Source organism: Candoia aspera, chromosome 3 (genome assembly GCF_035149785.1).
Source record: "Candoia aspera isolate rCanAsp1 chromosome 3, rCanAsp1.hap2, whole genome shotgun sequence".
Taxonomy (NCBI): domain Eukaryota; kingdom Metazoa; phylum Chordata; class Lepidosauria; order Squamata; family Boidae; genus Candoia; species Candoia aspera.
In genome coordinates, this window is record NC_086155.1 from 112,388,077 (window position 1) to 112,415,902 (window position 27,826).

Genomic DNA, 27,826 nt, shown 5'->3' on the forward strand with positions numbered 1-27,826 from the left:
AGAAGAAGGAGGAAGAAGAAGTGAGGAATGTGGGAGGGGCAACAGCTTCTTCCAGAAGCACATGGGGAATTTGCATCCTAAAACAAACTCATCCACATGCTAATGAGGCATGCTGATTTGCTGATACCTCCAACACATACTACCATGACTGTGCAAAACATTTGAAAGAGGTGTTTCAAAAAGCCTTTGTTAGCAAGGACAAAGCATCTCTTTTTCAATTCTTGAACCAAGTGTATCTTCGTCAAAGCTCACATGGTTGCTTCCAAAAATGTTCCCAACTCTGTATTCACAAACGTGTCAGACAGCTTTGGAAACAGGCATACAAGCTTTGCAAAAGACATGTCTGCTTTAAGAGTTGAAAGAGAGATACATTTGAATGCTTTGCATAGCCTTATGGCCTACAACCCCAGCCCAGTCTCCGTGGGGACAACAGACTCAGTGCTCCTCTTTCTGCTTGCTCTCAGTGCAGAGCTTAGGGTCTGATGTAGCATCTTTGGAACTAAATTTTGTTTCAGTGAGAGAAAATTCTGCTTCTATCTCCTGGAGATTCCCCCCACAAGGTTGATTATATCCATTGTCTAGCACAGGTCTTACATGCAATGCATACAAGAAGTTTCGTAAACTTACAGTCTAAGCTGTCAGACTCACCTCCCAATACTGTGGAGTGACCAGTATCTGCAATATTAAAGGGCATCCTTTCCTGAGGAGGACAGGGGAAGGAGGGAAGCAGGGGTTCAATAAAGAGCTTTGGGGATCTGATCTGGTGGTGTCAGGACCTACAACAGAGATCTTGGCAGAATCCAGGGCCACAGCTGGGGGGGGGCAAGCGAGGCATGTGCCCTGGGTGCCGTGCTGGGGGAGTGCCAAAATGAGCGCTGAGGGGTGCCAAAATGGGCACGGAATCCATGTTTGCCCTGGGCGACACAGACCCTAGTTGTGGCCCTGGCAGAATCTCCCTCCAGGGCCCCTGATTGTCCAGCCTTCCAGTCTGCAGGAAAATCTGCCACTGAATTGGAAACCAAGCAGCAGAGAAGCTAAGGAATGCAAGGCTGCTTGGAAGAGCAGCTTGGGAGTACTTCTCTATTTGGGAAAAGGGTATTACTCCTATGTCACTTAATTTTTGCAGTACTGTGAGCACATATTAGTAACAGCTCTGTCAGTTGGAAGCCTGAGAGTTAATAAAATGCTGAAACAATTGCTCCGACAGCCTAGCCTTTTTCCTTGACTCCAAGCCCTTTACAGTTTGTATAGAAACCTTGACCATTGACTGGATCTGACAGCTGAATTGTATCTTGACTATACTATGCTGTTAAAGGAACAGGACAATATCACAGCTTCTGCAGAATTACACAGATTTAAAGGGGAAACAAATTGTTCTGGTTTCAGATAGACACAAAGTGAGTTATAAATCAGCTGGGCTCCCCAAACTAGTTTCCCACTGGTTAGAGACTGTGCAATCAGTAGAACAGCGTATCAATGTATCCATTGTCTATACTGGCTTCCTCTTCACTTTTGGTTTCCATCTAAAAGGGTGGTGTTAAATTATAAATTCCTAAATGACTTGGCCCAATGTCCTTCTCCACACCTATATCTTTTTGATTATCTTGACCCATTTCACCACAATCTTGAAGATCAATGGGAAAATAAATACTACAAGGGTGGGCTGAGAATTTCCAAGTGATTTTAAACTTGTTAGTGTCCTAGAAACAGTTCCACTGTATATTTCTTTAAACAATCAGTTGATAGCCTAGGATGGAATAATTAATCTAAACTGTAACTTATTCAATGTTTTTGGGATAGCACAAATAAGAAGTTCAGTTAAAAGTAAACAATATAAGCGATCAGTCCAAAATTCTGTTTATTCAGGAAAATGATTTCTCCCTGTTCTTGTCATTTAAACCTTGTAATTTGAATTCTAGGAGAGATAAAATGTGTACTCCTGAACTATCGTAGTGAAGACAGCTGTAGCGTGGAGAGCTGTAGCAGCAGGGATGCAGAGACTGCCAATAACTCAGCCCCTGAGTCCATAGCAGAAGAAAAACTTCTGGACTTGACATTGACTCATCGTACAGTCAGATCGAAAATCAAGGTACAGATTTTTTGATTTGTAATTGGGGATATTTCTTCTGTATTATTTGGATCTGATTTGTATAGCAATTTTGACATAGCAGTTACCTCAATGATTTTGTGGAAGAGGGTTTTTCGTGCTGTTTTTGTCATTTACGAAATACAATTATTTGTGATACCACCACTGTATGGGCCTCATGCAGTGCTCCAATAAATTTTCTGCAACCTGCAACAATAGTTTAGATTTAAGCAATTTTGGATCATATTTACTATAGAGAAAAGTAAGCTATAACTCTCAGTGAAATATATTAGACAAAAACATTTAATTGACTTTAGTGGATCATGCCTGAACAGGTTTTTGAGCATTAGATTTTACAAGGAAGAGACAACTTAATAAAGCATTTCAGTTAGTCAGTTGAAGATTATTCATTGGGCCTATGCAAAGCTTCAAAAGGGTGCTTCATCAATAATGGTTCATACAAGACACCCTTCAAACCTGCTTCATAAAGTAACAAGGTCCCCCTGCTTCTGATATCGAAGTGAATTAGCTGCATTGTTTTGCTTTGTCTCATTTCTGAAGTCTCCTCCAGAAGATCTATAGTAACTAGCAGAATAGGTGATGTGAAACACTTTGATAACGAAAATCACATAATCTCCACAACCTGGTGAATGAATTGTGGCAGTACCTCATTGAAACAAATCTGGTTATCTCTGTGATGACTGGGTATTAGAAGTCATTCAAAGAATGGTTATATACAGTGACCATACATCCTTAATTATAAAGGACAGTCCTTTATGTTAGGAAGCTGTCCTTTAAACTTATTTTTCAAAAACTTACTTTTGTCCTTTATTTTGGTCATTTAACTTTTACTGTACAAATGGTACCACATAATGCACAGTCTTTCATATTCATATGAAAAATGTGGAAATAGAATTGTCTTTTTAAAATAAATGTATACTGTTTGATTTTAGATATTTTCATTAGAATATGCAAGGTGTGCAAGGGAAGCTTCAACTATGGGGAGATGATTTAATCTGTGCGGGGACTGGGTACCTTCTGCTGCTGGAAGCAACTTCAGCATTTGTACTTCATGTTTTATTGCTCCTGACTCCTGCTATGTTTTCAGCCTTGGCATGTTCTTGACCATGTCTTTGGCTCTTCCCTCAGCACCTTTCAAGACATTGTGTGTTTTCTGATTAGACTGACTCAGCTTACATCAGCTCTTGAGCCCCCAGTAAGCTGTTGTGCGCACACACTCTTTGGTCTACTTTCCAGCTCCACTCCTGTCATCTCTCCCATCTGCCTATACTCATACTGTCCTCGTGCTTCTTCCTTGCTGCCAGGGAAGGAAGCTCCAGCCAAGCTCTTCAGACACCTTCAAAATCCTCTTTGCAAATGCCCAGCTCCATCATCTGTATCAGCACTCTCTCACACCTCATCTCTCCTCCATCCCAAGCCCCCTCCTTGGGGTGTCTTTTCTCCCTAGCACCTCTGCAATCCTCACATGCAATCACTGGCACCATGCCTTCCTCTTGCCTGCCAATTGCATGGGCGTTTGCCCCCTCTGTGGAAGCCACAACACGAAAAGCTTATACTTCAACTGGAGAGATTACCAGTTTAGTTGGTGTCTCCTCCTTAGCTGTGTCTGTCTACTCTTTACATGCCTCTGTGCAGAATTTTGCTACATTTTAGCTAGTAGCATATAACCTATCTATAAATAAGCAGGTGTGAAGGAATTCATCTGGGTGCCTGTAAAGTTTATTGAAAGGATATAATAGATTTATGGCATAGGTAAAGGTAAAGGTTTCCCTTGACATTAAGTCCAGTCATGTCCGACTCTAGGGGGCGGTGCTCATCTCCGTTTCAAAGCCAAAGAGCCGGCGTTTGTCCGTAGACACTTCCGTGGTCATGTGGCCAGCATGACTACACGGAACGCCGTTACCTGCCCGCCGAAGCAGTACCTATTAATCTACTCACATTTGCATGTTTTCGAACTGCTAGGTTGGCAGGAGCTGGGACTAGCAACGGGAGCTCACCCCGTCACGCGGATTTGAACCGCCGACCTTCCGATCGGCAAGCTCAGCAGCTCAGCGGTTTAACCCGCAGCGCCACCGCGTCCCTATGATTTATGGCATATTTGCCTATAAAATTCACATTATGCCAGAACATGACCAATTCTTTCAACAACAGCTGAACCATATAGCATCTAGAATTATTACTAAATAAATTCCTTCTAATTTGTACAGTGTCTATGATCTTTATTTGGTTGAACAATTACAGCAATGTATGCTTCATTAGAAGAAACTGATTGTGCCAGATCATAAAGTTTATTCACACATCAACATTAAAAAATTATTTACTTTTGGATTTGTTGCTGTCATCATCATCATCATCACCATCATCATCAAAGATGATATTTTTTCTGATATTTAGTAAAGCAAGATAAATCAAACTGTTTTTTTGTTTTGTTTTCTTTCTGTTTTGCTGACAGGGATATAACACTGAGCAGGTTGACCTGGGCCAATCTCAGAAACTGAGTAGGATTACACCTCCTTGGTTGGAGGACAGCTGAAAACTTCAATGTTGGGAGTTAGACTGGGAAGTAAAAAAAAAAAAAATCCATCCTGGAAGAAGGCAATGGAAAATCACAGTGCCAGAAATGACTTGGTGCAGTCACCACAGTTTAAGCTTGACTTAAGAGCATCTTTACTTATATAAGGAAATTGTCAGGCTCCTGGCAGAAACACAGTTGATTGACTACATTCAATTTAGGTGTTGAAAGTTCTTCAGCTTGGCCTAGAACATGCCAGACATATTTTAGGGCAAAGCAGATTTGATACCTATCTGAGAATCTCTATCTCACTCATTCTTTTATTCTCATATTGTACTTTATTTCCTTCTCACAGTTCACCACTGGCACCTGTGATGATCCCTTAATGCACAATTGTGGATTGTGCGGCAAAGGATTTCGCTTGCAACGTATGCTCAACCGTCATATAAAGTGTCATAGTGAAGTGAAGAGACATTTGTGCACTTTCTGTGGGAAAGGCTTCAATGACACCTTTGATCTGAAAAGACATGTAAGGACACATACAGGTAAGAGCAAATGTTAAAGAAGGTGTTTGCAAGAAAAGCAGTGGCCTTTGAATCTCTTCCAAATATCTGTGATATTATTAGGATAATGGTTCAGTAGCCTTATTTTTTAAAAGAAAAAAAGCCTTCTGTGCTAGCCAATAAAACAGCAAACATGGGTTTCATTCCTGTATCAGCCCTATAAGGTAGACCAGACCAGATCAGACCAGAGACAGACATTGCATGGGCCTAAAGCTACTTTTATTAGAACATCTATAGTAACAGAATCTTGCAAGTTTGAATGTCTTCCACTCCTCCCTTTCTTATCTTCATGTGAATTGGTAGGGGAGGGCTGTCTGAGGCATTTTCATAAACGAGTTTCTTGGTCTGGGCTCAGGCAACATTTATCTGATCATTGCTTTGGTTACAGATCTTCCCTCTGTCCTTCAAGGCCATCCTCTATACTTTTTGCATCCTGCTACTACTGGCTGAGAGTAATTGAGAAGAAAAAGTCTGTTCTGTCCACATGTTCAGAACCTCAGGGGACCATTTTGTAATTCAGGATAAATTGTTGAATTCATGTAATTCATGCTTGTGTCATCAATGATAGCACCTTCTCTTGGCTTCTTTGGTTGATTTTGATTTTTCCAAGCACTAGACTTCTTCAATGACTCTTGTTTTTGCATTTCAAAATATTTAAGCTTTAGTTTTATTATTAGTGCTCCCAATGAGCAGTCTGGTTTTACTTTTACTAATATTGAATGATTTCTTCTTGCAGCCCCAGGCATTTTCAGTAATTTCCAGCATCACATTTCAAAAGCATCAATTTTCTTCTTTCAAAAGATGGTCTTGGTAATGTTGGTCAGTATGAGATATCTACACTTCAATATTTTGTCTAGCTCTGGCATAGTCATCCTCCTAAGTAGCAGGTATCTGTTTAGTTCAGAGCTACAATCACCATCAGTGTAAGTTGATGAACTCAGGAAGATAAAAATCTGCTACTACTTTTTCTCCATTTGCATTGGGTTGGCAACTCTATTTTATAACACTGAGCAGATGATCAGCTTTTGCACTCTTCTTTTCACCTTCAAAAAGAGATTTCATAGGTCTTCTCATTTCCAACCATCAGTGGCATCATTAGCATATTTCAGCATGTTTAATGTGTTTAATAAAATTCCAGGAATTTCTATTTCTTCTACTCCAGCATTTCTCATGATATTTTCTGTAAACAAGGTGAATAATGTGATAGTAATTAGTAACTTTAGCAATATCCTTTTCTAATTTTGAACCAATTACTACTTTATATTCCATCCTGATTATGGCATTCTGGCCATCAGACAAATTTTTCAAAGGCAGACAGGGTGACCAATTACATCCATGTTTTTAAGGATAGACATTTAGTTGTGTTCTACACAGTCAAAAGCCTTCCTACAAAATAGATGTCATTTTGGAATTCCCTTACCTCTGTTATCCATTAGATGTTAGCATTGTGATTTTGTGTGCTCTTGTCCCTTTTGAACCCAGCTTCTATTATCTGGCAGTTCTTGATTAATGTTATTGAAATTTGGATTGCAGAATCTTTAGCATTGTCTTACTAACATGTCAGGTAAGTGCAATTGTTTGGTAATTTATATTGCTAGTTCACATTGATAGTTAAATGCAAAAAAAAAAGGTGCTTTCCACAAAACCTCAGACAAAAGTAAGAGAATAATAATTTGTTTTTGTTGTTCATGAACCATTCTGGAATAAATTTATTTCCTTCTTTGCCTGGGCTCAATACTGTGGCTGTTTATCTATGCAGGCAGAGGCTACAAAATGATGCTTAATTATTATTATTTGCTGTGTACAGTATATGTGCATATGTAAGTATACAGTATATCTCTTTGGCCTTTTTCCTCTCTGGTTTTGATGATAGATAGCACCCAGCGTGAATGACTACTCTGCTTAATTTTGTGGACTTAGAACAAAAAATGAGGGATCAATGCACTTGTTTCTAGGTTTCATTGTTCCCTATGTCAGAACATGAAAAACATTCTTAATTTTTATGCTATTAGTTCATTCAAGAGATCTTGAGTTTTGCTCAATTGGAAAACAGGGTACTTAGAACACAATATTCCCAGTGGGGCTGTTTGATCCTGAGCTTGGAACACTTTTTTTTCCAGATTTGTGCAGAATGTTTTTGCTAAAATATGAAAAATTTGTAGACAGTCCAGGTTCTGGGCCAAGAAAAGTTAAATTCTGTTAATTTTTGTATCAGTCATCCATATCTTTCTTTCTGTGCCTGAAGTGCTTACTTTTGTTGTTTATTCGTTTAGTCGCTTCTGACTCTTCGTGACTTCATGGACCAGACCACGCCAGAGTTTCCTGTCGGTCGTCAACATCCCCAGCTCCCCCAGGCACGAGTCCGTCACCTCTAGAATATCATCTATCCATCTTGCCCTTAGTCGGCCGCTCTTCCTTTTGCCTTCCGCTCTCCCTAGCATCAGCATCTTCTCCAGGGTGTCCTGTCTTCTCATTATGTGGCCAAAGTATTTCAGTTTTGCCTTGAATATCATTCCCTCAAGTGAGCTTGTTGTTTATTCGTTTAGTCGCTTCCGACTCTTCGTGACTTCATGGACCAGCCCACGCCAGAGCTTCCTGTCGGTCGTCAACACCCCCAGCTCCCCCAGGGACGAGTCCGTCACCTCTAGAATATCATCCATCCATCTTGCCCTTGGTCGGCCCCTCTTCCTTTTGCCTTCCACTCTCCCTAGCATCAGCATCTTCTCCAGGGTGTCCTGTCTTCTCATTATGTGGCCAAAGTATTTCAGTTTTGCCTTTAATATCATTCCCTCAAGTGAGCAGTCTGGCTTTATTTCCTGGAGGATGGACTGGTTGGATCTTCTGGCAGTCCAAGGCACTCTCAGAATTTTCCTCCAACACCACAGTTCAAAAGCATCGATCTTCCTTCGCTCAGCCTTCCTTATGGTCCAGCTCTCGCAGCCATATGTTACTACAGGGAACACCATTGCTTTAACTATGCGGGCCTTTGTTGTCAGTGTGATGTCTCTGCTCTTAACTATTTTATCGAGATTTGTCATTGCTCTTCTCCCCAGGATTAAGCGTCTTCTGATTTCCTGACTGCAGTCAGCATCTGCAGTAATCTTTGCACCTAGGAATACAAAGTCTTTCACTGCTTCTACATTTTCTCCCTCTATTTGCCAGTTATCAATCAAGCTGGTTGCCATAATCTTGGTTTTTTTGAGGTTTAGCTGCAAACCAGCTTTTGCACTTTCTTCTTTCACCTTCATCATAAGGCTCCTCAGTTCCTCTTCGCTTTCAGCCATCAAAGTGGTATCATCTGCATATCTGAGATTGTTAATGTTTCTTCCAGAGATTTTAACTCCAGCCTTGGATTCCTCAAGGCCAGCTTGTCGCATGATGTGTTCTGCATACAAGTTGAATAGGTAGGGTGAGAGTATACAGCCCTGCCGTACTCCTTTCCCAATCTTAAACCAGTCTGTTGTTCCGTGGTCTGTTCTTACTGTTGCTACTTGGTCGTTATACAGATTCTTCAGGAGGCATACAAGATGACTTGGTATCCCCATACCACTAAGAACTTGCCACAATTTGTTATGGTCCACACAGTCAAAGGCTTTAGAATAGTCAATAAAACAGAAATAGATGTTTTTCTGAAACTCCCTGGCTTTTTCCATTATCCAGCGGATATTGGCAATTTGGTCTCTAGTTCCTCTGCCTTTTCTAAACCCAGCTTGTACATCTGGCAATTCTCGCTCCATGAACTGCTGAATTCTACCTTGCAGGATTTTGAGCATTACCTTACTGGCATGTGAAATGAGTGCCACTGTTCGATAGTTTGAACATTCTTTAGTGTTTCCCTTTTTTGGTATGGGGATATAAGTTGATTTTTTCCAGTCTGATGGCCATTCTTGTGTTTTCCAAATTTGCTGGCATATAGCATGCATTACCTTGACAGCATCATCTTGCAAGATTTTGAACAGTTCAGCTGGGATGCCGTTGTCTCCTGTTGCCTTGTTATTAGCAATGCTTCTTAAGGCCCACTCAACCTCACTCTTCAGGATGTCTGGCTCTAGCTCACCGACCACACTGTCAAAGCTATCCCCGATATTGTTATCCTTCCTATACAGGTTTTCTGTATATTCTTGCCACCTTTTCTTGATCTCTTCTTCTTCTGTTAGGTCCTTGCCATCTTTGTTTTTGATCATACCCATTTTTGCCTGGAATTTACCTCCAATGTTTCTAATTTTCTGGAAGAGGTCTCTTGTCCTTCCTATTCTATTGTCTTCTTCCACTTCCGCGCATTGGTTGTTTAAAAATAATTCCTTATCTCTTCTGGCTAACCTCTGGAATTTTGCATTTAATTGGGCATATCTCCCCCTATCACTGTTGCCTTTTGCTTTCCTTCTTTCTTGGGCTACTTCTAGTGTCTCAGCAGACAGCCATTTTGCCTTCTTGGTTTTCTCTTTCTTTGGGATGTATTTTGTTGCCGCCTCCTGAACAATGCTGCCAACTTCTGTCCAGAGTTCTTCCGGGACCCTATCTACTAAGTCCAGTCCCTTAAATCTATTCTTCACCTCCACTGCATATTCCTTAGGAATATTAGTGAGCTCATATCTAGCTGATCTGTGGGTCTTCCCTAATCTCTTTAGTCTGATCCTAAATTGTGCAAGAAGAAGTTCGTGATCTGAACTAGAGTCAGCTCCAGGCCTTGTTTTTACTGACTGTACAGATGTCCGCCACCTTTGGCTGCAAAGGATGTAATCAATCTGATTTCGGTGTTGTCCATCTGGTGAAGTCCATGTATAAAGCCGTCTCTTAGGTTGTTGGAAGAGAGTGTTTGTTATGCAGAGTGAATTGTCTTGGCAAAATTCTATCAGCCTGTGTCCTGCTTCGTTTTGTTCTCCCAGGCCATGCTTACCTGTAATTCCAGGTGTCATTTGACTGCCCACCTTAGCATTCCAGTCTCCTGTGATGAAAATAACATCTCTTTTAGGCGTGTTGTCCAGTAGGTGCTGCAGATCCTCATAGAACTGCTCTACTTCAGCTTCTTCAGCATCTGTGGTTGGGGCATATATTTGGATCACTGTGATGTTAGATGGCTTGCCCTGAATTCGAATTGAGATCATTCTATCTTTTTTTGTATTGTATCCAAGCACTGCTTTAGCCACTTTACTATTAATTATGAAGGCTACTCCATTTCTTCTGTGGTCCTCTTGTCCACAGTAGTAGATCTGGTGGTCATTTGATGTGAAGTGGCCCATTCCAGTCCATTTCAGTTCACTGACGCCCAAAACGTCCATCTTTAATCTTGACATCTCACCAATAACCACATCCAATTTGCCCTGGCTCATAGATCTTACATTCCAGGTTCCAATGGTGTGTTGATCCTTAGAACATCGGATTCGCCGTTCACCACCAGCACCGTCGGCCGCTAGCCGTCCTTTCGGCTTTGAGCTAGCTGCGTCATCACGTTTGGGGCTAGTTGAGCTCATCCTCTGTTCCTCCCCAGTAGCATTTTGACCATCTTCCGACCTGGGGGTCTCATCTTCCGATGGTATACCGACATATCTCTGGTTGTACTGATCCATTTAGTTTTCACAGCAAGAATACTGGGGTGGGTTGCCATTACCTTCCCCAGGGATCGCATTTAGTCTGACCTCTCTGTCATGACCTTCCCGTCTTGGGTGGCCCTTCACGGTTTAGCTCATGGCATCATTGAGGTGCTCAAGCTCCAGCACCACGACAAGGTAACGATCCTTTGCTGAAGGAAGTGCTTACTACGTTGCCTAATATTGTTCTGTGGATAGAGGCATCATGTCACAACCCCTTGTTGTTCAGCCATACAGCTGATTTCTGTAATTTAAATAGGCATGTCTCATCTTTCCTAGATTTCTCAACTATAAACTTCCTTCAGAAAAGAAAAAGCATCTCAAAACCAAGCTTTCTGGGAAGCAGAATTCTGTATACACTATCCTATTTTTTCTTCTTCTCCTGCCCTATGATTGTACAGAATCACAGAATATACAAAGCAATCTGAAGTTGAAGTGCTACATTTTGAGTTTTTGCTTTTGTTAGTAACAGGCAGCATTAGATCATACAAATTTTGCATCAAGAAAACAGAATCCTGTCCTCTGCTTTTTTCAAATTTAATATGTCCTCTGTTATTTAAGTACTTTCAAGTGTCTCTTTTCCACTCTAAAGCAGATAAAATAGCTAAAAAGAAATCCAAGACTCAGCGAACTGAAGTTTGTTCTATCATAATCTGCATTTTTCTTATGTATTCATAGAATTGCAATCTACGTATAGCGCTCAAAAAATCAACAACCCTGTGCTGTTTTCATACAACATGCAAAATTGAAATGTGGTTGACTAATTTGTAATGCAGGCAAAGAAATTAAGTTGTATGAACTGATCATGATTTTGATAACCATTTAACTTTAATTTAATTTGATAACATTTTGATAAAGCATGTTGTGTTAATACAGTCTGTTTGTAATGATATAAGGCATAGATAGCTAATTGTTTTCCTGTCAAATTTAATCTATTGGAGATGGCATGCTAGTAGTGGCCAAATCAGAAGTAAGCAAAACCATCATTTTCTCTTTCTCCTCACTTTTTTGCCATCAGGATAGAGATAGTTTATTACTTGCAAAGGAGTATATAAAGTAAAATAGGTATAAGTTGCTCATTCTAATGTAATATCTGTACATTATATATTTTGCTATAATTGCCAATAATTCTTTATAAAATCCATTTTCTAACACCCCTAATGTTACATTGCAGGAATTCGCCCATACAAATGCGAGATCTGCAACAAAGCCTTTACTCAACGCTGTTCTCTGGAATCACACCTTAAAAAAATCCATGGGGTACAGCAACAATATGCTTACAAGCAACGGAGAGATAAACTGTATGTTTGTGAAGATTGTGGTTACACAGGCCCAACCCAAGAGGACTTGTATGTGCATATCAGTAATGTTCATCCTGGAAGTGCTTTTCTGCAGAAAACTTCAAAAAAGCTGATAGCTGTTTTACAAAACAAAGTGACATCTCCAATAGATATAACCCCTAGAAAAAATGAGGATCTGTAACAGTGCAACGGATTATACTGGATAAATACATAAAGGCTTGGTTATCACAGCCTACTAAACCTAGATTAACAACACACATTACTGTGTTCAGTACACGCTATGTCCAAAGAAATGAAGCATATTATGACATAATTTGATGGCATGGTCACAGAAAACAATGGATTGGTTCCCTAAATATGCTGAATCGTGTTTAACCTACTCTAATGTGGTGTGAGAACCCAATCTAAAGATTTAGACATCTGTGGCAGAAATTAGCTTTTGAGTTATTTCTCTCCCAAGGTTTTGTAGCCTTACTTTATTGGAGACACATAGCTCTCTTATCAGAATGAAACATATTTCCCCAAAAGGAGTTCTCTAGAACTCAGTTATTTACATGAACCTATTTCTTCATTTAAACTCTTTTGTTACACAACAAATAGTATATTATTATATAAAACTAGAAGTAATAAAATAGAGAAATATAAAATGAATTGGATAATTATTCTCTTAAATTCTTAACTTTTTTGTAATCCCCAACATAAAATGTTGAAACAGTCAATTGAGAAACAAAGACAAGCATGCAAAACCAATACTTCTTTATCCTGTCTTTTTTTCGTTCTGCTTACTTTGTAATCAACTTGCCTTCTCATCTTACAGAAACCAAATTTTTATTTTGTTCTGGAATGTCAATCAGTGTTATGATCAAACTATTTGGACTTGTTACCAAAGTCTACTTGCTTCAGACAGATCTGGAAGGAAAAATGCAGAAGCAAGAGTCAAAGGAAAAAAAACAAGGGGGGGCGGACAGTCTGTTTTCCTTTTAGCATGAAGTGCATAAATTGTGTCTATTTCTTGAGCAGACTACTATATCACACAAAGTATTTGCCTCATAACAGTAGCTACCAATGTGACTGGCAAGAACCTTCGCTTTCAATCAGCTAAAAACACGTATCAGAAATGAAAATCATTTTGAAATTTTTACCTATGGATTATTTTTCCAGAGGCAAGAACAAAGGGCATTTGCAGTGGAGAATCAGCAAATGGAAGGGATGGTGAAGCCTCACCTGTACTTGGTCATTTTCTTTCCAAAATCATTTGTCCACCAGCTAGTTAAAATTCCTCCTTTACTACTATCAGCCTCTCCCCCCAAAATGGAAGGAAAGAAAAGCAATGGAGTTAAATATAATTTACTACAACACATGCTTTACACAGTGCTATTTTTCCCTTTCTCTTTAAACTCTTCCAAGCGAAGCAGCCACTTGTTCCAGTACTGGGAGCATAGCTCGAAGCCCATAAAATGTGAATGTGCAGGAGAACCATCTTTGTAGGCAACCACAAGGAGTCCACAATTAACCTAAGAAACAAAAGAATCAGTTGCTCAGCAAACCATATGCAATTTTAATCAAACGTTTGTTATGGCTATGTAGCTGAAATGCTTACTAAATAGTAGGAATGGGTGTGGATAAGCAGCATTTAACTCTGCTCTGAAGTACTTTTTGTCCTTTTTGTCACAGGAGCTGACAAAATATAGATTATATAGACCTGAGATGAGATCATGGTTTACTGTCTACACTAATGTTCCCAACAAACAAGGCATTTTGCAGAGGGTAAGAGCTTCCAAACAGGCTTTTGTGCAAAATACCACTGTCTCCAGAATTCCCTTTGTACGATATAAACATAAGCCTTGTGTGCTGACTACTTCCCAGACTATCAAAATCTATTAACAGCTACCTACTAAATACCATCCACCTTGTCTGAAAGATCATAAGCTGCTTTTAAAAAAACAATGACAATTGTATTCAAAATGTTGTCTGCAAGTTCTCCAGAGTAGCTCAGTTGTTGATACTATTGAGATCTGCAATGTCCTTTGATTTAGCAAGCTGTATTTTACATGATGAGATAATGTAACATTTTACCTGTAATTCCCCATAACTGACTGTAGATTGACTCCTACAATGACAATTCTGAGAGGACATCTTTCATAACGGGTGAGTATAAATGAAGGTACCACAGGCACCACAGAACTCAACTAAGCTACATCAGTTGTAGGTGCTGGCTACTATTTAGTAAGCTCATTCAGCTGGAATATTATGCAGGAAATAAATTCAGCTTTAGTTAAATGTGTGAGCAAGAAAGCAGCAAGTGCTTGAACCAACATGTTTCTTTACAGCTGTCACTTACCTGGAAATCATAGTTGCTATCATGGTTAATTGCTCCTATGTATGCTGCAATTTGTAGTGGATTATCATACGTATTCTGAAGAAATGGCTTTGATTTCCCTGAAGTTTTCCAGTCAATTACGCACAATGTTCCTCTGTGAGACCAAGTATAGACGATAACTCAATTATGTATAGCCAACCAAAATCTGTGCTTGCCACTGGCCTCCTCACCAAGAAGTTAATGTCTTAGATCACACCAGGCTAAGTTTGAGGCCTGTACAACTGTAGGATAAGCTTCCACTTTCCCCTCCAGCTCCACACAAACTGGAGATGTAAATTTTTCTTGTGCTGAATCTTGGGGGTACTTGGAAAGCAGCAAGATTTATTTTGATTTCCAAGTACCTTAGGTATCAGCAAAAATTTAGAGAGGGAAGTGTGGAGATTGGTGCTAAACTGAATGCTCATTAAATCAAAAACACCTTAAAAATGAGAACATGTAAAACCTTGCTTAGAATTAAATATAATTAGCATAAAACTGCAATATGGAACTACAGTAATACAGTATCTGGCCTCTGCAGGTTTTTACACCCACTCCTCATTTAAAGACTACTTCATTTGGTGACCATTTGCAGATACAACAGTAATTAACAGTAATAAAAAAATAATTTTCCAACCAATGCACACACTTACAACCAAATTTCATGTGACTAACCTGAACCTGTCTTCAGGATATTAGCAATCTTCCCCCCCTCCAAAAAAACTTTGTGTCATCTGCAAATCTTATCAACATGCCTTCTATTCCTTCATCTAAGTCATTTATGAAGTTGTTGAACAGTACTGGGCCCAGGAGAGAATGTGAGGTATCCCACTGCATACCTCCTTCCATGTGGACATAGACCATTAAGGAAGAACATGTGTCAGTTATGGTTGTTCAACCAACTGCAAATCCATCTGATAGTGGAAGCATCCATCCCACATTGTTCCACTTTATCAAGAAGGAGACTATGGCCTACTTTATCAAATGCTTCAGTAAAGTCTAAGTAGATGTTAGTCCTGTGAGGTAGTCCACACAAGAAGCACAACCAGCATTATCTTTATTGTAAGGTTACATTAACAGTATCTTGCAACAGTAAGTATTTCCCCCCTCCTTTCTTTTTACTCTCCGGAAAATTAGGGAGGGTCCCTTCTGAAACATTTCCCACGCCCTCCCTCCTTCTGTGGATTGAGATACATGCCGGTTGTCCGGTCTGTGGCTCTCCCTCCTGTCTCCCAAGGTCATTCCCACATTTTTTTTTCCTCTGTTCAATCATGTCCGATTCTTGGTGACTGCCTGGACTAGTCCCTGCAGTATTCTTGGCAAGATTTTAGAAGTGGTTTGCCATTGCCTCCTTCCTATGGCTGAGAGAGTGACTGGCCCAACATCACCCAGCTGGCTTTGTGCCCAAGGAGAGTCTCCCAGTCTCTAGCCTGATGCCTTAACCACTACACCAAACTGGCTCTCATTCCCACATACCATTCCCACATCCACAGCATTCCCTTGGTCCACTAATCCAGTCACAACCAATCTACAATTATTAGATTCCCCTCCCCACTTTTTTTTTTGTTATTTTGCCGTTCTTTATGCAAGCCACTTTAAACACTGCACGTAAAAGGTGGCATATAAATGTGATAACAAAGGCAATGAGGACCTCTTCTGTTATGGTTTCTCAGAGTGTCCCATTTTACTATTAAATGTAATGCTGAATGTGCAACTCTGCAGTTCTTGATCTTGGACATACATTTCTTCACTTCAATTTTTCACTTACAAATAGAAAAAAATTACATAGTTCTCAGTTTAGAATGATGAGAAAAGAGCAAAATTTGAGACATGCTTTACCTTATTTGGAGTGTAAGGGAAATATAAATCTACAATTGGTTTTAGAAATATTGGGATGAGGTAGTTAAGCACTAAAGTCATTGTTTTGAATGGGAAAGTGAAACATGGCCTGAGTATCTTTTTAGTCCACAAAAATATTTAATATTGTCACAAACAATATTATTTAAATTTAACCTCTCACCGATATTCTGCTATGCAATCCACTAGGCCTTGGTAATGAAGGGCCTCGTGCTGTACTGCACTTTCAAGAGCTCTCACTCCAGTGATATCTTGTAGCACGTGCTTTACACTCATTATGTAGCTTGAGATGCTGGTATCTTCTTTCTGTTCCTTTACAAAATTTTCTTTAGTTAACAGTAAGGCTTCCATGGCTGCATGAAAGCTCTTACCTTTTTGAAAAGTATCTACAAAACAAAAAAAGAATGATATATACATTCGTTACTCTGGTACAGTTAGAGGCCATTTTGCACAAGGAGAAACATAACCAGATTATTCATACTTTTATAGAGTGATAATATTCAGCATTACACGTAGTAAAGATCTTTGCATATGATGGTTTTATAGCAGATAGCAGCCCAATGGCCCTTTTTAAAATGACTCAAACCCTGCTGGGGAGGGATGAGTTACAGGATGAGTTACAGGGCCACTGTGAGGAATATTTAGGCACCTGGCAAATGAAGTCATTTGGATTCTCTCAGCATTCAGTATCATTAACCATGGTATCCTTCTGCGGGAATTAGGAGTGGGGGACACAGTGTTGCAGTGGTTCCCCTCCTCTATCTGTGGTGATGTACAGTCCGTATTGATAGGAGGTAGCAATCAACTCAAAGCCTCTAGTGAGTGCAGTACTTCAAGGCTCAACATTATTGCCCCTTCTGCTTAATATCTACCTGAGGCTGCTAGGTCAGTAGATATTTATTTATTCATTTATTAATCAAATTTATCACCCCCCATCTCCCAAAAGGGACTCTGGGCGGTTTACAATAAAACATAGATAAAAATATAAAACTATAAAACCCTATAATACAAATACAATAAATATAATAAAAACCTCGATGGCTGAAAGTTCTTTATGATTTGCAGGCAGAGCTGGGTCCTTCTAAGAAACTAACCATCCCCAAGAATGGCTACTCTCCCTCCCGCCCCAGGCATAATTACAGAACCAGGTCTTTAGCTGTTTCCTAAAGTCCAGGAGGGAGGGAGCCAATTTCACTTCCAGGGGAAGGATATTCCAAAGGGCAGGTGCTATTGCAGAGAAGGCCCACCCCCTGGACCCCGCCAGATGGAATTCTCTTGCAGATGGGGTCCGTAGCATGCCCCCTCTACACGACCGGGTGGGACGGGCTGATGTGATGGGGAGGAGACGGTCCCTTAGGTAACCTGGACCGGTGCCATGTAGGGCTTTAAAGGTGATAACCAACACCTTGAATTGGACCCGGAAGCATACTGGCAACCAATGCAGCTCACGGAGCAAAGGAGTGATGGGTGCTAATCTTGGGAAACCCAAGATCGCCCGCGCAGCTGCATTTTGCACCAGCTGTAGCTTCTGGATACTCTTCAAGGGTAGCCCCATGTAGAGCGCATTGCAGTAGTCTATATGGGAGATAACCAGGGCATGAGTGACTGTTCGAAAGGCCTCTCGATCCAGGAAGGGGCGTAACTGGTGCACAACACAAAGTTGCGCAAAGGCCCTCTTAGCCATGGCCACCACCTGCTCTTCGAGCAGGAGCCGTGAGTCCAGGAGGACCCCCAAGTTACACACCGGGTCTGTCTGGGGCAGTGCAACCCCATCCAGAACTAAAGATGACAATTTCCCAGAAAATGAGGAGCCATTAATCCACAGCCACTTCGTCTTCCCCGGTTTCAGCCACAACCTGTTGTCCCCCATCCAGGCCCCCACAGCCCCCAGGCACTTGGAAAGGATGGCCACAGCATCACTTACTTCACCCGGGATGGAGATGTATAATTGGGTATCATCTGCATATTGATGATACCTCACCCCGTAGTGACGGATGATCTCGCCCAGTGATTTCATGTACATGTTAAAAAGGAGTGGAGAGAGTACCGAACCCTGCGGCACCCCACAAAGATATATAGATATCTATTGGTTTGGGCTCAGGTGTCATCAATATGCAGATAATACCCAGTCTCAACCCCAGACAGACCAGATGATAGGACTTGTACAAGTGTCTAAAAGCTGAGGAGCCTGGATGGGGAGGAACAAGCTCAATCCTGACCAAAATGAGTGTCTTTGGGTCTTTGGTCCCCCCAGGACCTGGGATATTTAATCTTTGGTCCTGAATGGGGTTACACTTCTCCCTTTGGGACTGGTGCACAATTTGAAAATCTTCTTGGACTTAAAAGCTCCTGCTCAAGGGGCAGGTGGCAGCGGTGACTAAGAAGATCTTCACATACATACATCTTTTGTACGAACTGTGCCCTTACCTGGACTGGGGAGCCCTTCAGACAGCCACTCACACTTAGGTCACTCCACATGTGAACTAGTGCAATGCATTCTACATGGGGATGCCTTTGAGAACAACTCAGAAGCTGCAACTAGTCCAGAATGCAATAGCATGAGCAGGAACAGAACTAACATTCAAGTACAGGTAGTCTTTGACTTATGACTGTTGGTTCAGTGACTGTTCAAAGTTATGATGGTACTGAACAAATGGTGGTTACAACCGGTCCTCAGAATTCTAGCTGCCCCAGCAACCCCGTGGTCATGTGAATGTGATCTTGGTGCTTGGCAATCGGTTTGCACTTATGACCGTTGCAGTGCCCCACAATCACGTGATTGCCATTTGCAACCTTCCCTGCTGGCTTCCCCAGAAAATCAGTGAGGAAGCCAGCAGGGAACGTCACAAGTTGCTGGGTAAGTTTCCCCTACCTGCACAACCTCCCCCAGCCCCTCTGCATTCACACTGGCCACTCACACACCCCTCCCCAACCCTCGCCATGCCCTCACACCCTCATGAACCCCCGCACACCCTCCCCAACCCATGCAGCACCTCTCACACAAACCCTTGTACCCTACCCAACCTGTACCATTCCCACACCCCTCACTCTCTCCCTGACCTGCACCTCTCACACACCCCCTCGCACCCTTGTGCACCCTCCCAACCCATACACCTCTTGTGTACCCCCTCACTCTCTCCACCACCCAGCAGCAGCCACTAACTTGCTTGCCAGCCTGGGACTTGCAACTTCCTGACTTTGGTTGTGGGAAACTGGCAGGAAGTTACCTTGCCTAATGACCACAGGATTTGGTTAATGATGGCAACCAGGACTGCAGGGTCCCCCCAAATTGCTAAACAATGAGGTCAGCTTTACAACCATGTCACTTTGCAATAGAAATTCCGGTCCCAATTGCTGTTGTAAGTTGAAGACTACCTGTTCGTAATATTCTCAGTTATTCTCGTGTGAAGAACAGCTAGGAAGTGGTCAGTTATCAGGATGCATAAAGATTGTGATTTTTAACAAATGTGGGAAACTAGGATCTGTGTTACCACAACATAATTTGTGAGAGAGGGCTTTGTGAAAGCACAATAGGTATATTCTGCTAGAGGGTATCTAATGTGCCATTCAAGACCATAAGGTCTAAACTGCCCAAAGTTTGCATCATACGTAGTTTGACGTATCAGTGCTTCCCATGTTACTTCACCGATCAAAAAACTCCGTAGTTTTTTGATTGGTGAAGTAACATGGGAAGCACTGCTAAAAAAAAAATCAGGTGAATAGCAATGAAATTTTGTATAAAGTTCTCCCCTGCTACTATGAAATGAGCATTTGGATATAAACCATGGAAGCAGTGAAATTTTTTTTTTATCTTGCACCAAACTTTATTGATCATAGCATGGGCATACATAGGGAGTATTCATTTGTTAAGACTAAAATTGTTAGTATTACTGACACTGCACACTCCTCTAAACAGTGTAATTCTAACTCTTCAACCTGTAGTGCTATAGAATTAAATAACGTTAAACCCCCACATAACCTACCACCTCTGGAAGCACTTGTAACATTTGTAGACAGTGATTATTATCCCTCTAGGAAAGGGTGTTCTGTAATCCATGTCTCCTGTAAAAAGTGTATCATGTTTATCATAATTTTAAAAGGTGCAATCATCTAACTTGGAGTTCCACCCAGCAACATTCCATGATATAACTGAAAGTGATTGTGAAGATTCCAAAAGTCAGTTAGTTGGGGGGGGGGGGAGGATTCTTCATTATTTGAGATTCTTCCTGAGATCCTTAAACCAATATTTATCTGAATCTGTGAGCAGACGCAAGTTGTTAGAACTACGGCGATTAAAACAGACTAGAGTGTATTCAATAACTGAAGAAATAGCCAGCAAGTAGTCATTTTTTATGCTTTAGCTATTGAAACAATAAAATCTTGAGACACATGATAAGCAGAGAGAAGTAAAATCTGGGCTAAAATGCACATCATTCACATCCTGTGTTTCGTGTTTTAAGTTTTTGTGCAGTTCCAGATTGAGCACTGGAAGTATATGCACTATGCACTGTGATGAGCACCAGCTTCTGTGGACTGCAGTTCTCCAAAACTTTAATTTAACAGAGTAGTTCTTTTTGGTTTCCCATTCTGCTCTATATTCACTGCTGAATCAAAATGTATTAAAGAAGGGATTAACATATTACAACATTTTCATCCATCTAGAGAAGAGAGAAAACTAAATGAATATATGTTGCAGCTGTTGCATGTGTAGTTAGTAGCATTCATCTGAGTTTATCTAATTCTCCTATTTGCATCTTTGCAAAGCTCCAAAGGAGTCAGTTAAACCCGCTTCCAACAGTTCTATAGCAATTTTGCTGCCAGTTCTTATATGAGTTTATTAAAAGAGCTCATTCCAAATGACACTGCTAGAACAGCGTTCTCTGGAATTTTTACAGCTATGACATTTCTTTCTGAATTTACCATACCAGCATTTCCTTGGTGAGGTCGCTCCAAAAGCAAAATTTCTCATGAAATACTGACCTCAGAAAAATCTGAAAAGTGCCCCCAAATTTTTTCAGTTTTAAAGAGCATACTAGGAATTGTGGGATGGTAAGGAGTCAACAGATGTCATGGCCAAATTCAGTTTACAACCACTCTACCTCTAATAAATCAGTAAGATGATATGGACAGCAGAGGAATTGGCTTAAAGACAGAATGGGCTTCCCCCCCCCCCCATCATTCCCCATTAAATCTATCAGTAATCAGTAGGGTTGATTAAATTGTTTTAAAATGTGCAATTGTTCTTAATTCCAACCTCCCTGTTTCCTCTACTCCTGGAGGAAGATTTTTTTGGATCATTCTTTTCATTCAATTTGATGTTAAGATCAGAGTCTTTCTCTTGGTTCATAGCAGACCATTCACTCTTAATTCCAGAGTTGTATACTTCCGCAATATCAGCTAATTTGCCTCAGTAAGTTTTAGTAAATAGAACATGTCTCTTTCAAAGAGTATATGCTTGCTTTTATCAATGTAATGAGTTCAAGGATCAATATTTCAGTTTGTGCAGTCAATAAGCATTGTATGGAGATGAAATCAGTAATAATTTCATTTCTGGGTTCTCCTCCTGACTACTTTCTAAAATTAATGCAGTTGCTGAATAGGCAGTAGGTGTGGGAGCCTCAGCAGCAGGAGCTATTGAAGTGGAAAGATCTTGGTAACCTGATTCCTCCCAAAGGGTGAAGAGTTCTAACAGCTATTGACTCTTAGCCTGTTTGCAAGTCCACTCTAGGCACATTCTATTATCAGAGTTACAACTTTTACCTTCATTACTCCTAGAAAGTTATCAGTTGGGCTCCATATTTTAGGAAGGACACAGATAAAACTTGAGCTTGCCCAGAGGGAGCTACCTATGCTGACAAGTGGCCTGGAAGGAAAAATCTGTAAGGAATCATTGGCAGTACAGTATTGGGTTTGTTTATCCTGGAGAAGACAAGACTGTGAGGAGAAGTGATCATTGTCTTCAGATGTCTGAAGGACTGTCATGTGGGTAGAGTTATTCAAATTTGTTCCAGAACTCAGGATATGGGTTGAAATTACAAGGAAGTCAATTTCAGCTGGATAACAGGAAAATTTTCCTTATTTCCTAAGAGCTGCGCAGTAATAGAGTCTGTGGAATCTCCTTCACTGGAGGTATTTAAACAGAGCCGAAGATAGCCTGCGTGTGTACACTGTAGTAGTGGATTAATAAACTGGGCAGAAGATTGTATTAGATGAATTCTAACACCCTTCCAACTCTTATTCTGTGACTGACAGTGGAGGAAAAGAGTTCCAGGCTGTTAGTTTCCACTGTTTATTTGGAAGAAGGGAGTGTTTCTAAAGGGAAGTCCGGTGCCTACCCACAAAAATAACAACTGAGTGTGCGCCTTTAGATACCTGTCAACATCCACAAATACCTCTGTACCTTTGCAGAGGTTCTTTGCTATCCACAAGTTCACATAATAGGATGTATGTATGTGTATAGCGTGTGTGTATACACACACACACACACACACAGGGAGGGAGAATATGTATGAATATGAGGACTAGGGACAGGGGCAACCAAAACAGGAAAAAAAATTAAATATATATTAAGGAAAAAAAGGGAAAACCGATTAAGAAAGGAGGAGCAGATTTAAATTGTAATAACAGGATTGACAAGAGGAAGATGGTAACAGGAATGGACTTTACAACAGACGTTTTGCAGAATTAACACAGATTGGAAGATAATCGATATTCAAAGGAGGTCTATCAGAGAGAGAGATGGGAAGATTGAGTTGATAATGAAAAAAACAGTCAAATTAAGAAGAAATTAGAGAAGTAAATAATGGTTTCAGCATCTGGAATAAGAAGATAAAGTGTAGAAGAGGAAAATTTAAGAAGGATCTAGTAAGAAAGACTAAAATAAATTACAAGGGCTACAGAAAAAGGGGTCAAATGTAATGAAATATAATCTGAGAAATGAACATGAAAAATAATTTCTCGACACTGAGAGGTTACCTGAATTCAGGAGGAAAGAAACTGTGGTGAAAAGTATCAGAAGAATCATGACAAAATATATAAGAAGAATAAAAAACAATGCATGTAATGGGAAGCAAAGAAGTTAAATATTCTAAGAAAGAAAAACAGTACAAAAAGGGTTAAGAACTTAGCAGCAATAAGCAGTTTAAAAAGTGAGAGATTTGATAATATATTTTTAAAAAATAATCAGATAAAAAATAGGTACAGCAACTTTTTCTTTTAACTTAGGATAACATGAAAACTGAGCAATGTAAAACAGTCTTTGTTCATTATATACAGCATCACTAGAATGGCCCAGCAACTTCAGTTTTACCCCATCCATACTACGTTGCTCTTATCCCAGGCTATGCATCCTGTATTTCCATACAGCAAAACACCAGTCACTTACAAAACACAAAGGAACAAAAAGAGAGTCAGGATAATTCATTATTATACCAGACATTCTTTCTTTCAATGAGATGAAAGGGCTGGTCTCACTAAAGTTTACTACTGCTAGGAAGAAGCAGCAAGTACAGTAAATAACTGCTTTCTGCCCCCAGTTTGGAAATAAGATTTTCATAGTAAAACTGTTTAATAGTCAGTGTGGCTGCCTCTAGATCCAGGATCTAGTCTTCCTTTAGACTTTGGGCCAGTCACCCTCTCTCAGCCCAAATCAGCATCAGGCTCTGCAACAAGCTGGCTGAAAATCAACCTCCCCCCATCAAGTGAGAGCAATGCAAAACAAGTGAAATAAGTAGGACAAGCACTAAGAAAAACAATATAGTCAAAATTGTTTACCTTGTTTCTGAGATGCAACGATCCCTTGGTAGGTGAAAAACAGAAGATTAATCATCCAGGGAAGACAGTCTATACAATAAATTGTTGGATTCATATCCTGCCTTGCACATAGGAACTCAAGGCAGGATGTGTAGTGCTCCCTCTTCATATTTTCTAGCACAAGAACAACCCAGTGAAGTAGGTTGGGCTGAGAGTGAGACACTCATCCAAAATCACACAGTAGCCAAGTCTCCCCATTCCTAAGGCAACACCATCATCATGGGATTTTTAACAAAGGTTATTAACAAATATTAACAAAGCTGGAGATAATTTAAGCTACTCTATTAAGTAGCAAAAGTCAGTGGAAAGAAAATCAGAAGTGGTAGGTAAGAACACAACTTCAAATAGTACTTTCCTATAATATTTTCTATCTATGTAAAATCTTGATATACTTCAAAGGAATAAAATTCAGTATTTCAAGTCCCATAAAAATCAAAAGTAGCCACAGTGAACATGAGGAAAAAACAATCCAAGCAAGATGTTTAATTCCTATTGCAACACTGTGCACCTGATAAGACCCAACTGGAGCGAAGGAACACAATAGTAAAGTGTTATATTTATTTATGAAATTTACACACCACCTCAATCCAATTAAACTTTAGGTAGTTTACAATATATATCATAAAATATACTATTAAAACAAAACAATATAGAACTATAAGTAATATGTAACTATAGAAAAACTAAAATTATACATGCTTTGTCTAGAAGTCTGGTGCCCACATACAGACTGCCTTTATAACCCAATACAATGCCAGAGGCAAAATGTGTTACATAGGCAAAGATTTGAATTATGATTTTAAATTATTAATTTTTCATTTTATTGCAAACCATATTCTAATTATTAAAATGGATGCTTGCTCAGGAAATAGAAATTCAATTCAATAATTCAAATAACTAATGTATCCTGTTTTGTTTTTGTTTTCTGGTGATTTACATAAATCCAACCCACCTCACAAGATTGTTGTGGAGAAAAATGGGAGGAGTGAGTACTACATACACTGCCTTGAAAGGGGGAGGGGAGTATAAATCTAACCAATGAGTAAAAATAAATAATGTGTAAATGTATTTACGATTATTACAAACTCTTAATGCCTCTGTTTACTTACTTTTAATGTATTCTTCAAAACCTTCTTTCCCAAGTTTCAGAATCATTTGCTCTTTCCACTTCTCCAGGTAAAAAGCCTGTTCTACAGGCATTGTCTGCTGCAGAACAGATGTCACGCTGGCCCAGTCCTTCTTTTGCAAATGGATTTGTAAGGGCAGCTCGTGGTCAATTTTCTGATGCCAAGAGCTCTTCCTAGGATTCCTTAGAGGAATCAAGGTCTCAGGGAGTTTTGTTTCTGTCTCATGAGCTAGAAGCTTGTATTGACACCCTGCACTGTCTTCTTCAAATGGCTCTGATGTGTCAGATCTGTCCTTGCCCCAAGTGAGATAATGGATCAAATTTCTGTATTTTTTTTGGTCAATGTTTTCATACTCTGTTCTTTTCTTCTTATAAAAAGGGGAAGAAATAGTGAGGGATCTATGCAAAAGTTTTTTCTCGCTCAGCAATGTTAATAATACTGGCAATCTTCTACTTTTTCTAAACAACAGATAGAATGACTCCATACTCCAACTTTACAAATGGTGCAATTCCAATTCTTTGTCTTCAGGAAACACTTCCACTTCCTATTTCCTAGTATAAAAGATAACATGTTTTAGTTATTTACTCTGAATTGCCACTACTTTTTGGCAAGAGAGGCTTTATCATCAGAAGTGCTTCAAACTGTAGATTATGAAGTACTAGTTAAGGAAAAGTATTTAAGGTATGATTAGTAGTACAAATATGTCTTTAGTTGCCTCGTTATTGTAAGGTTTTACACTGGATGAAGTAAATGCACATTTTAATTACTATACTTTGTTTTCTCAGAAGCAAATGCCAATAAATCAGTGAAATCTCATTATTGCCCAGTTTATGTAACATACTTAATTGAACCAACCTAGTGAATGTTGGATTTATCCTGAAGTAACTCCAAGTTTGTCGAGGGTTAAACTAAGTCCTTTCAGCTGACTGAGACTGCATCCTAGGGAGTCTATCTCTATAAACTCCTGCCCCTGTCCCTTTAATAATTGTTATTCTCTACCTCTCCCCTACACCCCAAATAGTAACTAATTACAATTTGTTACCTAACTTTTTCAGCAAAGCTGAAAGCAGAAGAATAACACAGTAATAAACTATCAAATAGCATTATCAATTAGATCAGCCATCCCAAACTACAGAGGGGATAACTTGGGGAGACTGCTGAACTTAGAAAAATCAGCCAAAGAAAATTTTAGAAAGCAAAGAAGGCCCAACTTCCTATAGCCTCCTCCCACCCATCCTGCTTCTGAAGGCAGAGCTCCCAATGAGAGATAACTGGCCAGGCCAAATAAGTTGGTGCTTCCTAGAAGTAATTTTCAAAGAGCGATTTAATCAGAGCTGATGCCATTGGAGGGAAAGAATGAAAAAGACAGGAAGTAGGAGGAAAATGACAGCTCCCAGCTTCTTTTGAGGTAGCTTAAAGTATTTTTTAAAAAGGCTGCTGCAGGACAAATCCAGCTATCCATCCTCTAGGGCAGTGTTTCTCAACCTTTGCAACTTTAAGATGTGTGGACTTCAACTTCCGTCGAAGAAAGATGAGCGGTCTTTTCGAAAAAGGAAGCCTGTGAAGTCTGCTTTCTTGAACTGCCTAGTAAATCTGAAGAGGCTCTCGGGGCTAACACCTCGTTCCTTAGGAATAAGAGGCGTTTTCAGTCTTACGGTGTCATCATACCCACCCTGGCATATTAAGCTGCTTCTCTATTCCAGGGAGAAAAGCCGTCCTTTCTCCACCGCCGTGGCTCGATCCCTCTTCCTGTACGAGCGCCCCGATTCTGCTTATCCGCCTCGATTCAGTTCCACTCGCCAAGACAGATCAGTTCCGCTGCAACCCTCAGGCTAGGTGTGCAGTTTTCATAGACGCGCCGCGGCAGAGAATAGCCGAGCGGCGGGTTTTCCCGGGAGGAAGGCAACGGCAAGCCGCTTCCCAAAACAAATCAAACAGCCCTGCACGCCCCCCGTCCCCATGAAGTTATCAGAAGATGAGCTGAACTCAACATGTTCCCAACTTAAGTACAGGCCAGTGGCCTGTAACAAATGATCTCCTTCTTTCTCCCTTCTGGTGCGGGACGTTTCCTACCAAGGATAATTAGGAAAGATCGCGTGTTCTTTTCAACTAGTGCCTTATCTCCGGTGGGGAAAAAAAGAACAGGTACTTTTTGCAAAGATATGTGCGGACGTTCTGTTGTGAATCTCTAACTGCACGTTGCTCTTCCGCTCAGGGCTCCTGCTACCCAGTTGCTCCTTCAAAGGAGGCAGTAAATGTCATGGTGAGCGCGACAGAATGGATACGCACTAGTTCACACGTAGCTGTTTTAATTATCCGCAAAAGCATTGCCCGGCAAAAGAAGGCTTGTGCATATTTTCTTTGTTTTACTACGTAAACATTTAGTATTAGTCAACCTTTAGCAGTTATTAAATTCCGAAGGATTCCCTACGTTCCATGGAATTTGCTCCCACGTAACTATAGGATTATGGCTAACTGTAAGCTATAGTATCTTATGATTACTGTCTTCAATTAGCTTTTTTTGATAGCATATAAAAAAAAGCTCCATGCATCTGATTGAGCTACGACATGACGTCGGGATCACAATTCCCTTTGCTACAATA

At 40.3% G+C, this 27,826-nt stretch overlaps 2 protein-coding genes across 3 annotated transcripts in view; one reads left to right on the plus strand and one right to left on the minus strand.

Annotated features, from left to right (window-relative positions):
* Positions 1-12,252, plus strand: part of OVOL2 (ovo like zinc finger 2) — a 29,565-nt gene extending 17,313 nt beyond the window's left edge. The window contains exons 2-4 of the mRNA XM_063298621.1: positions 1,920-2,089; positions 4,975-5,164; positions 11,945-12,252. Of these exons, the coding sequence (XP_063154691.1) occupies positions 1,920-2,089; positions 4,975-5,164; positions 11,945-12,252 (668 nt within the window). The remainder of the gene's footprint in view (positions 1-1,919; positions 2,090-4,974; positions 5,165-11,944) is intronic.
* Positions 11,580-27,315, minus strand: MGME1 (mitochondrial genome maintenance exonuclease 1). 2 transcript variants are annotated; one of them, XM_063298620.1, is made up of 5 exons: positions 26,896-27,315; positions 25,206-25,767; positions 16,448-16,670; positions 14,413-14,545; positions 11,580-13,585 (listed from the first exon to the last, which is right to left on the minus strand). In XM_063298620.1, exons 2-5 carry the CDS (start codon positions 25,705-25,707, stop codon positions 13,436-13,438), a joined length of 1,008 nt encoding a protein of 335 aa, XP_063154690.1. In that variant the 5' UTR covers positions 25,708-25,767; positions 26,896-27,315; the 3' UTR covers positions 11,580-13,435. The 2 variants fall into 2 exon arrangements, with proteins under 2 accessions (XP_063154690.1, XP_063154689.1); XM_063298619.1 differs by having other exon boundaries at positions 25,206-25,774.
* Positions 27,316-27,826: the final 511 nt, after the last annotated feature.